The sequence below is a fragment of the Schistocerca gregaria genome, chromosome 9 (assembly GCF_023897955.1).
Source record: "Schistocerca gregaria isolate iqSchGreg1 chromosome 9, iqSchGreg1.2, whole genome shotgun sequence".
Classification (NCBI taxonomy): Eukaryota; Metazoa; Arthropoda; class Insecta; order Orthoptera; family Acrididae; genus Schistocerca; species Schistocerca gregaria.
In genome coordinates, this window is record NC_064928.1 from 118,770,607 (window position 1) to 118,783,139 (window position 12,533).

At 47.1% G+C, this 12,533-nt stretch overlaps 1 protein-coding gene across 2 annotated transcripts in view; it reads left to right on the forward strand.

Moving 5' to 3' along the window:
* LOC126291890 (cytochrome P450 4g15-like) overlaps positions 1 to 12,533 on the forward strand; it is a 131,725-nt gene that overhangs the window by 97,686 nt on the left and 21,506 nt on the right. For both annotated transcript variants that reach the window (XM_049985618.1, XM_049985619.1), the window contains one exon: positions 5,611 to 5,811. In XM_049985618.1, coding sequence (XP_049841575.1) covers positions 5,611 to 5,811 — 201 coding nt within the window. The remainder of the gene's footprint in view (positions 1 to 5,610; positions 5,812 to 12,533) is intronic.

A 12,533-nucleotide genomic window follows, 5' to 3' on the forward strand; every position in this document is an offset into this window, starting at 1 on the left:
CGTCCCCAGTTTTGGATAGCTCCATTTCGCCATGCAAGGTATACATTAACCAAGGCGTACGTGAACAGTTGTCCACAGCTCGTGGTACAGTGCTGTCTGTGGATCACAGGGTCTCGGGTCCGATTCCTGGTCTGGTTGGAGATTTTCTGTGCCCGGGAACTGGGTGTTTGTGTTGTACTGAACATTTCATCATCATCTTCGTCTTCATCATCATTCGTGACAGTGGCTAAATAGGATTCCGTAAAAATTGGACTAAGTACAAATTGAGATTTCGTACAGGCTCTGATGGCGCCCTACAAACCAAACATTACCACGTGAACAGTTTACAAACTTAATCATTTCAGAAATGCTTCCATCCTTCCACCCTTGATCCTAAATCCCACGACCATGGCCATTTGAACGTCGCTTCGCTTACGCATGACGATTGCGCTGTTTTCCGCTCCCGCCCACTTTATAGACCATCCACTTCGCCGTCCGTCAGTGGTTATTGCACGTCGGAGTCGGACATAGGCTGTGGGCACATTAATGTGATTGAACTGTATACAACATGGGATGAGGAAGTTCTGTGCAGGAAAGAAATATGTGGCAAACGCAAAGAACAAGGACAGGATGATAGAATATACGAATAACAAACATGGTACTAAAGGCAGCTGTAGAGGGTAAAAGCTGTAGGGCAAGACAAAAATTGGAATACACGCTACAAATTTTTGAGGGATTAAGGTACAAAAATGGTTCAAATGGCACTGAGCACTATGGGACTTAACTGCTGAGGCCATCAGTCCACTATAAGTTAGAAATACTTAAAGCTAACTAACCTAAGGACAACACATCCATGCCCAAGGCAGGATTCGAACCTGCGACCGTAGCGGTCGCATGGTTCCAGAGTGTAGCGCCTAGAACCGCTCGGCCACAACGGCCGGCGCTTAACGTACAATTGCGACACTGAGATGGAGGGGTTGGCACAAGAGATAAATTCTTGACGGATCTCATCGAACCAACCAGAAGGCTGATGACCCAAAAACAAGGCTTGTGGCTGTCCACTTTGTTTCAGATCTCTGACGTTAAACAAGATAACGGTGGACAACACTCTGGCGCTGCTGTCAGGACCTGAGTACAGAAGATGTTCTACTTTCTCCAAGACCAGCACGTTCTCCCGATCTCCTACCCTGTGAGAACGCATGGTCAAGCATCGCCTTGACGCTATCAAGTTACCATTTGCTAGCCATTATTGTTATCTGAAATAAAATTGAAGCAATATGGATTTGACGCAAATACATGTATCATCCAAACTCACTTCTGGTCGACCAATAAAGTCGTATGCGCGACTGAATGGCAAGTTCATCCATCAGATTCTTAAGGTTTTTCCTATCCTCCACGTGCCCTGGCACCCCTTTTTCGTGTGGTGTCGTGTTTGTGTTGCATGAGAGACCTGGGAACGTGAAATTCAGTGCCAGCAAACACGTAGTGTACTCCTCCCATACAGCAGTAAGAGGGCCCCTGACAAGGGAACCATGCGAATTTCCCCTCATCGATTTTATTCGTGGTGAAAGGTGACGTGGAAGACGATTTGGACTTCAACAGATGTAAACAGGAAAACGCAAAACTGAACCGTTTCCGAAAAAATGCAGTTTGAAAATTATGGAGGTGCTCATTTTCAGTGTACGGTCGCTAGCATTCGACGATCCTGCTACTGAATTGGTATAGAAGCATACTTATTGCCGTTGTGTAGAAGTACTGTTTAAAGGCTTCTAACCCCTTTCCCTTCCGTCCTCCCGCTTCCACCTTCTATTTACATAGAACGCCAACTTGCAACAGCTGTGAAATGCAACTACAGAGCTAACATTTATCTCGCTCGGCTGCGAACTCTTGGGAGAAGGGGGGGAGGGAGGGGAGGGGGGGGGGGGTAGTGACCGTACAAGTTATGCAGCGTGTTTCGCAATTCGTGTTACGGACTTCTGGAGGGGGCTCAGTAGATCATGTTCCACACATGAACCCACGTTCATAACGGTTAGTCTCCATGTTACAAGGAGAAAAGAGCTACTCAGACGGGCGCTAAATATTTCTTACACAGCTCGCCTGTCATGGTAGATTACCCACAATCACGAATGGAACGAAGATGACATGTCACCTGATGTCCTCTGTTTCCACCTGCCTTGTGTTCACGCTTCCTGGTGATGCGTCGGTTCACATCCCGGTGACTACAGTAGTACTGTAGTGAGAGGATGACCGAGCACACGTTCGCAGAGTGCACGGATACGGTGTTAATTTATAGAGACGCTCGCAGTAGTGGAAGAGTGGCTCCACGTCCGAGCCACGTGTACTTTTCGAATCGTGACACTCCATCACACGCCTTGTTTGCCACAGAAGAACACTTGCTGCGCGAAAGTTCACAAGAGACAGAGCAAACTGGCGTGTTACAAGATGGCGGCGCAATGTCTTACTGGAAGAGGAGGTGCTTCGTAAAGTTGAAGAGGACCCATCGATGAGTACTCGAGCCACTGCACGTGACTTGGATGTCTCTCACTCGTCTGTCTGTTCTGCACGGACACCAACACCACCCGTATACCTTCAGAAAGCACACACTATGCTCCCAGCGGATTTCGTGCCATTTGTCTATTTCTATACTTGGTTTTCACGCCATTGTGTGGATTTACCTCAGTTTCCAAGGCGAATTTTGTTCACCGACGAAGCGCACTTCAGGAGGAAAGGTCTTTTGAATGCTGTAAAACAACCACATTCGAGATGAAGAAAACCCCAAAGGCACTTGTAGACGAAGATTTCAGCATACCTTCGTTACCAACGTTCAGCTACTCATATCCGCGAAGGTCGTGTGACTGTCCCGTATATCCTTGTTTTCCACCTAACGGTGTCAGGTTCCCGATATTCCTACAACAACTGATAGCGGAGTTTAAGGAAGATGCGCCACTGGACATTCGGCACGAATTGTGGTTCCAGCCCGATGGCGTGGCAATTCATTTTGTAGTTCGCGCCCCAAATCACGTGAGAGCAGTTTACTGGGACAGGTGAATCGGTCGAGGTGGATCACATGCTCGACAACCGCGGTCCCCAGATTTAACCCCTTCGGAGTTGTTCTTGTAGGGTCACATGAAGAGTCCTGTCTACGAGACCGCTGTCCAGTCGAAGGAAGATCTGGTTCCACAGATCGTGGCTGCGGAAGGAGTGATCAACCTCACACCACGCATGTTGGACACAGTTTATGCAAACTCACTGCGCAGATACACTGTGCGCACCAAACTTGGTAGTCGTCATATCGAACAGCTGTTATAATATCACAGTAAATACGAGTGAAATCTGTACATATTGTTTTCCTTGTGACATAGAAACGAACCATTTATGGACATTCGTTCCTATGTCAAACTTGATCTACTGCGGCCATCTCGTGATCGTCGGCTGAGACTCGTATCCGAGTCTTCATTTCTCTCCTGAGATTTCCTTTGTGACGGTTCAGGCTTGGAAGTGTCGTTGATGGCTTAGCAATCCAATCCTAGCGTGGAACAGGTGGCCACAGACATTTCAGGTGATGGAATATGGAAGACGTGGCTGAGCCTGGAGGAGTTTACGTCTCTGGCGTTTGTCGTTCTCCATTCTTCGACGTTCCAGCTCAATGTTTTGAAAAACATTTGAGGTAACTGAGAACCAGCGACTTCGATCTTCTGCTATTGTGGACCAGTTATTCGGATCGATGTTCACGTTTTTCAGATTTTTCTTGTACTGATCCTTATAACGTTTCAGAGGGGCAATTAGTTGTGCTCACTTCGCTGTACAGCATTTGGCGTGGAAGTCTGTCATTTTTCATCCGCTGGACATGTCTGACCCATCTGTTGACGCCCAATGATAAGAGCTTCCGTGCCATACATTTTTGCTTTCTCAAAAACAGCCGCGTTGGAAGTCATCCCATTTCAAGTTCATGATATATCTTAGCTTCTGTTGGTTGAAGCGTTCTAGTTTATTCAGATCACAGTAATATGACGTCCAGGTTTCGCAACCATATAGCAGGGTGGAAATGACTATAGGTTTTTACACCACCAGTTTGGTGTACAGTGTTAGGTCTTTATTCAGGAAGACACGTTTTGTAAGACGTCCAAATGCTACTTGGGCAGCACGTAATCTATTCTCCACATCTTTTCCAGATGAGCAGTTAGATGACAGTATGCTTCCTAAGTAGAGAAAATTGTCCTGTTTGAAACCTTTTTGAATGGAGTCTGGACTGGCCCTCTGCAACGTCTAGAAGTGAGGAACATAAATTGTGAACCTCTCTGTATAAGGTCGCCTACAATTTTAAAATCTCACTTAAACGGTCGAGAGTTGCGTCTCCCTATTTGCACACGTTGACGTCCTATTTGTGCCATACACATCCTGTCAGTATGAATCAAATCGTTAAGGGGAAGTTCGTACAGTCCCTTCGTGAGCTTAATGTCCCCATCCGATGGACGGTTCACATCACCAGTGTCAGATGTTCCCAGTTCTGTCGAGACGTTTGGAATTTGAGCCCGGATATCAGTGCAGAAATCCTATGGGACTTAACTGCTAAGGTCATCATTCCCTAAGCTTACACACTACTTAATCTAAATTATCCTAAGGACAAACACACACACCCATGCCAGAGGGAGGACTCGAACCTCCACCGGGACGAGCCGCACAGTCCATGACTGCAGCGCCTCAAACCGCTCGGCTAATCCCGCGCCTCGTGATCAGGGGCTTTACGCCACCACACTATCCCCTTTGCTGTGAGGACAATGGGAAGGCAGGCGACAGTGAGTGGCGGACGCACGCGGCTACTTCCACTCGATCACAAGCCCAGTTGGGGCCACTGTTGTGAAAACGTCCTGGCACATTGTGTGCTGGACCGAGACTCGAACTCGGGACTTTTGCCTTTCGCGAGCAAGTGCTCTACCGACTGAGCTACCCAAGCACGACTCACGACCTGTTCTCACAGCTTTACTTCCGCCAGTGCCTCCTACCTTCCTGAGGACGCGTCGTGAGTCGTGCTTGGGTAGCTCAGTCGGTAGAGCACCTTCCCGCGAAAGGCGAAGGTCCCGAGTTCGAGTCTCGGTGCGATACAGAGTTTGAATCTGCCAGGAAGTTTCATATCAGCGCACACTCCGCTGCAAAGTGAAAATGTCATATTCCCGGCGGGGTCAGGGATTTTCTCTGCCTCGTGATGACTGGGTGTTATGTGATGTCCTTAGGTTAGTTAGATTTAAGTAGTTCTAAGTTCAAGGGGACTGATGACCAGAGATGTTAAGTCCCATAGTGCTCAGAGCCATTTGAACCATTTTTTGATAATGTCATTCAGGGCCACTGTTGTTGCCAGAGTTGGCAGTTCTGTGTGCTAGATGTCACACTGTTTGTGTCACTTGCAACTTTAAGCGTGTATTCAATGCAATATACTACAAAAGTAAAATAAGGAAACATTTCTGAACTGCTATCACTCCTTGTATAATAGTTTTAACAGTTTTTCTCTCCTTGTTCCCGGCTGGCTTTGGAATGGTGTTGCAGTCTGTATTTTAGTGCCCAAGAGGATTGACTGTGGTCTATGTACAAAGTGAACTGTGCCTCCGAGCCAATGTAACTGCGACGCTTTTGCAGCTGATGACGATGGCAGTGACCGCCACCGACACGACGGCTATGTTGATGAGTTACACGCTGGCGCTGCTCGCGCTCCACCCAGACTGGCAGGACGCGGCCCGACGGGAGCTGAAGGACGTCTTCGGCGAGGGCGGCGACTACCTGCGGTCTCCCAGCCTCGCAGAGCTGGCCAGCCTCAGGGTCCTGGAGAGCATCATCAAGGTGAGCCGCCACCCACTGATCTGTGAGGTCGCAAATCGAGCAACCAGAGGACGCCCACCAAGTTTCATCTGTAGACCACTGTTCTGGGATTTCAGGCTGGATTTTTTGCTGGTGGTCGAAGTAGCTCTGGAGAGTACCATGAAGGTAGAGAGCTACCCACTAATTTCATGTCTCACGACTGCATACAATAATCACGCCATGAGAGTATGCACATAATGGTCTACATGTGTACCTCTATTTTGAGACTTCAGGTTTGATTTGCTGTTGATGGTGGTAGTAGTGCTTCAGAGCACCATGAAGTTGTTATAAGGAAGTCTCTTCATGTTCCATTTGGGACACACATATCAGAATTTCTTCTTACAGAAGTCTCCCTGTTGTGTACATAGTTCCGTGTAGTCAGCGCGTACACAAGTTTCCCACTAGAGCGCGCCCCGCTAAGCACAATAGCGCAGGCGCAGCGCTCGTCTGTCTCCACACTACGAGATGGCACTGCCTTAGAGACGGACCAAATTCTGCTTCCGCCAATCCACATATTCATATGTAACGGAGCCAATGAGTTTACTGCTAATGTAGAAACTTTTCTCCTCGCAGATCACACTCGCGCATTGATACCTGAACGCGCGAGGTATTATAACAAGTGTACACACCTGCGATTAGTCAGTCTGCATTTATCTACACCTGTTTGTACCACTCTATAGTCAGGTTTCAGTCTGCGCCTAATAAGATTATCATATTCGTGTACACAGACCTGAAGATAAATGTATATATACTTTGTCAAGTATCAGAGATATGTGAGAATAAGATTAATGTACCAAGACCAGAGGAACTTCAGAATGTCAATTGTAAACAGCATCCAGAATCAAGTTTCATAATGTCTATGCTTTCTACCATTTTAATAAATGTATAGGAAAATTAATCAAGTTCTGTTTAAAGTTGGTCACCGTCAATCTGCAACTCTAAGCGTGCAAGTGACGACGGCAGAAGATAAACACGCCACGATAAGACCACGAGACATATTGCTGACACTCGCCTACTTCGTTAGAGCGACAAGTCAAATAATCGGATGGTGTGTGTACCGAAGGTCTTAGAATACGCACACCACACTCCCCAAGGCACTAGTTCATGAGTAGAGGAGAACAAGTTTGTAAACTGATCTCTGAAAAAATTTCATCTTTCCTACTCATACGTACTAGCTCCCATGTCCCACAGCTACAGTCACAACTCATACACTCCTGGAAATGGAAAAAAGAACACATTGACACCGGTGTGTCAGACCCACCATACTTGCTCCGGACACTGCGAGAGGGCTGTACAAGCAATGATCACACGCACGGCACAGCGGACACACCAGGAACCGCGGTGTTGGCCGTCGAATGGCGCTAGCTGCGCAGCATTTGTGCACCGCCGCCGTCAGTGTCAGCCAGTTTGCCGTGGCATACAGAGCTGCATCGCAGTCTTTAACACTGGTAGCATGCCGCGACAGCGTGGACGTGAATCGTATGTGCAGTTGACGGACTTTGAGCGAGGGCGTATAGTGGGCATGCGGGAGGCCGGGTGGACGTACCGCCGAATTGCTCAACACGTGGGGCGTGAGGTCTCCACAGTACATCGATGTTGTCGCCAGTGGTCGGCGGAAGGTGCACGTGCCCGTCGACCTGGGACCGCACCGCAGCGACGCACGGATGCACGCCAAGACCGTAGGATCCTACGCAGTGCCGTAGGGGACCGCACCGCCACTTCCCAGCAAATTAGGGACACTGTTGCTCCTGGGGTGTCGGCGAGGACCATTCGCAACCGTCTCCATGAAGCTGGGCTACGGTCCTGCACACCGTTAGGCCGTCTTCCGCTCACGCCCCAACATCGTGCAGCCCGCCTCCAGTGGTGTCCCGACAGGCGTGAATGGAGGGACGAATGGAGACGTGTCGTCTTCAGCGATGAGAGTCACTTCTGCCTTGGTGCCAATGATGGTCGTATGCGTGTTTGGCGCCGTGCAGGTGAGCGCCACAATCAGGACTGCATACGACCGAGGCACACAGGGCCAACACCTGGCATCATGGTGTGGGGAGCGATCTCCTACACTGGCCGTACACCTCTGGTGATCGTCGAGGGGACACTGAATAGTGCACAGTACATCCAAACCGTCATCGAACCCATCGTTCTACCATTCCTAGACCGGCAAGGGAACTTGCTGTTCCAACAGGAGAATGCACGTCCGCATGTATCCCGTGCCACCCAACGTGCTCTAGAATGTGTAAGTCAACTACCCCGGCCAGCAAGATCTCCGGATCTGTCCCCCATTGAGCATGTTTGGGACTGGATGAAGCGTCGTCTCACGCTGTCTGCACGTCCAGCACGAACGCTGGTCCAACTGAGGCGCCAGGTGGAAATGGCATGGCAAGCCGTTCCACAGGACTACATCCAGCATCTCTACGGTCGTCTCTATGGGAGAATAGCAGCCTGCATTGCTGCGAAAGGTGGATATACACTGTACTAGTGCCGACATTGTGCATGCTCTGTTGCCTGTGTCTATGTGCCTGTCGTTCTGTCAGTGTGATCATGTGATGTATCTGACCCCAGGAATGTGTCAATAAAGTTTCCCCTTCCTGGGACAATAAATTCACGGTGTTCTTATTTCAATTTCCAGGAGTGTATTTTGAGAGGATGCCCTCTAGGCTCCCTTTGTAAGGCTATTTTAAAACTTTAGCTTCATTGTTGTTGGTGGTATAGTACTGGAGAGCAGCATTGAAGTAAACTTCTAATTACTACCTGCCATGTCCCACAATTGGAGTCACAAGACAGTGTACGACAAGATATCCCCTACGTGTTATTTTAGCATTTAGATCTGCTGTTGGTGGTGGTAGTGTTGGATAGCATAATCGAGGTGCCTTAGAGGCAAGTTCTTCTTCATATACCAGTTGGAACAGTAGTTTTGCCAAGGCACTGGTCAATGAGTGGAACAGAAATAGTCTGCACAGTGGTCTATGACAAATTTCCCGCTTGTGTTGCCTCTTCTTCCCCAAGAACACAAAGTAAGAGTAGCTGCCATGATCCACGGTTCCATTTGTGGAGCGGCATCTTAACACTTAAGATTTGTTGGTGATGGTGGTGGTAGCGGTGAAGATCACTACAGTTGTGCCCGCATCTCGTGGTCGTGCGGTAGCGTTCTCGCTTCCCACGCCCGTGTTCCCGGGTTCGATTCCCGGCGGGGTCAGGGATTTTCTCTGCCTCGTGATGGCTGGGTGTTGTGTGCTGTCCATAGCTTAGTTAGGTTTAAGTAGTTCTAAGTTCTAGGGGACTGATGACCATAGATGTTAAGTCCCATAGTGCTCAGAGCCATTTGAACCATTTGAACTACTGTGGTGAACTGCCACCCACTAGTTTCCAGGTCGAACAACGCTATGCTAAGGTGCGTTAATGTTTTCCTTACGTGGACCACGATTTGAGGCTTCAGATTGTAATTGTGTGTTGCTCGTGATAGCTGTGCTGGAAAGCGACATCAAGAAGCTTTCCAAACAAGTATTTCAGTTAGGGCAACCATTTAACCCACTACTGCAGGGTTGGTTTTTTTTTTTTTTTTTTTTGGGAAATCAATTTTACTGAAAAAAAAATCTGAGTGTAGGGTCAGATAGACAAAATACTATGTAACAGCTTGAACATTGAAATTCTGATTTATTCATTACTTTAGATTTGCTGCCAAACAAACTCTTTCCTATCATTAAGCATCATTTTACACACCTTGAAACCTAATTAGGTGTAATCTAAGAGGCAGAATTGCTTCACTCTTTCAGCTGTGGTCGTGTGTGCAACTACACTCGACTTTTAGCACAGATTATTGATTTAACTGTTTCTACCAACTGCGTGTTGCCATAGGGAAAAGTTACGGACATACAAGTGGTATCCCTCATTATTATACATAAATTTACGGTTTGTTGCAAAATGGCAACAGCATGCAACACAGGATTAGGAATTATCCCTTAAAGTAGTTCCGCCAAGGAACTGATCCATAGCTCTAGTGTCTTGCAGTCGGCAGGAAACAACTAACGATGAAGTTTGGACACGCTTTATTTAACTGCACTAATTTCGTAACTCAAGAACAACAAGAAACACAATAATTCTTGTGGTGGCGAAAGCTGGATAAAAGTTGTAAGACAATGAAAAGAAGTAGTAACAACCAAGATACTACGCTACATAGTTCCAAAGTGGCGTTACGCCCAACAACATACAAATTTCTACAAAAGACTACGGCGAGCGTTTACTGGGCTAGAGCTGATGTAGGTATTGGCCAGAGCTGTCCTAGCTGTAGGTACACACTGACGGTCTGACCCTTCTGGCATGCTTATAACACCGATTCTGCGGAGTGCTACACTTGGTCACATTACTTCCAATTATTTTCTCTCCGTGAAATGGCTTTTCACGAAGTAGTTCCGTGTTTGTGAGGAAACTCTGTTGATGTCTACATTCACTGGCGATGTTCTGATATGAGTTCTTGAAGGGAGGTAGGCAGCCCACCTTGCTTGTATATTGTGCGGGCCCTCTAACTGATAAGAGGCCGCTACGACAATAACTAAAATAGTATGCAAAGTGGTGTATGACAAATTTTACGCGAAATTCGCCTCTAGTTCCCCATGCACACATAGTAGTTGACTACCGTCACAAGTCGTGCTAGAAGAGGATCGCCCCTAACTTCCACATGTGGTCCACCATTCTGGGGCTTCGTATTAGATTTGCTGTCGTCTTCGGTTGTCGCTCTTTTAGAGAACACCATCAAGCTGTGATGTTTGGTATGAGGTACGGTATTCCAAACTGCAGCGTAAGAATGTTCCCCTGCCTTCCCCTGGCCTCAAGTTTCTGTATTGTTCTGGATTTCATTCTACATTTTTTTTTATGATCTCGGTTGTGGCAGTGCTGGAAAGCACCATTGAGATGAAGAGTACCCACTAGCTTTCACATTTCGCGACTGCGATCACAAAATGTCCTACGAGAGCGTCCATAGAAGGTAATCAATATTTTTGAAATTTTTATTGGATTTATTGTTGGTGATGGTGCTGGTATTGGAGAGCACCAGCAAGTTGAACCATTAACCTGTAGCAGTGGTGTCTTACAACTGCATCAACAAACCAAGCGCTCTAGAAGAATTTGCAATACCTAAATACGGTAATAAGCCCTAAAATTTTGACCAGATGTGTATTTGTCCACCTTTAGAACGCAAGGGAGCAGCGACTCTACGTAGCCCGTACTCAAAAACTCCCTCTGTAGGTACGTGGTGGTGCCAGGTTCATATTCAGGGGCTCCGCAGTTTTCATGAATGGATCAACGATGAACTCGAATGGGTGTCATGCGACGTCCGCCACGAACAAATGTCACGAAACGAACAAAATGAGATCAATAAAGAAAAGTCAGTAAGGCGCGATTATGCGGTGGCGCTCGACCCAGAGCGTAAGTGGGTTCGAATACCGGTGGTGGAAAAAGTAGACGGTGATCTGTCCGTCAGGCGGAGACGTTGTGCTCGGAGGCCACCTTGGTGCCGCCACTGGGATTTCACCCTCTCCCTTCTCTCATACACAAACACTTCTAACACTATACACACGCACAAAATACGTACATGTAGAGTGGTGTGCGTTCTGTAAAACCTTCAGTACACACACCATCAGATTATTTGACTTGTCGCTCTAACGAAGTGGGCGAGTGTCAGCAATATGTCTCGTGGTCTTATCGTGGCGTGTTTATCTTCTGCCGTTAGGTCAGACGATAGAAATGGCACTTGCACGCTTAGAGTAGCAGATAGACGGCGACCAACTTTAAACAGAACTTGATTAATTTTCACACACATTTATTGAAATAATGACAAGTGTAGACACTACTTAACTTGATCCTGGATGCTGTTTACAACTGACAATCTGAAGTTCCTTTGGTATTGGTACGTTAATCTTATTCTCACATATATCTCTGATACTTGACATAAGTGTCTATACATTTATCTTCATGGCCATGTACAGGAATATGATAATCCTAATAGGGGCAGACTGAAACTTGACTATAGACTGGTACAGACAAATGTAGAACTCGTACAGACTATGGTAGACAAATGCATACTGGTACAGACTGGTGCAGACGAATGCAGACTGGTACCGACTGATGCAGACTGACTAATCGGAGGTCTGTACACTCGTTATAATACCTCGCGCGTTCATGTATCACTGCGCAAGTGTGATCCACAAGGAGAAAAGGTTCTACGTTAGCAGCAATCTCATTGGCTGCGCTACATATTAAAACGCGGATCGGCGGAAGCAGAATGTGGTCCGTCTCTATGGCAGCACCACCTCGTAGTGCGGAGACGGACGAGCGCTGCGCCTGTGCTGTTGTGCTTAGCAGGGCGCGCTCTAGTGGGAAAGTTGTGTACATGCTGACTACGCGGAACTATGTACATAACATGTAGCATGGCAGATAGTGTGTAATGGAACATGTTGTAAATAAACAAAAACACAACAGTAAGAAGCATCCGGATAAGAAGGAAAAAACAGCTCTGCATGACAGTATGAAAAAATGTCACGCTTACAGTTCTTCAGTACAGTAATTTAGATAAATATTTTGCAGTTAAATATTTTATTGTATATCCTCCATTTTTATGTTTCGTTAATTACTTCTGTCTTGTATCTCTGGTCGACGACGCTCTGCTCCTAAAAACTTTGTGACTTAGAGAAGAAGAAGCATGTGAGTCTGAA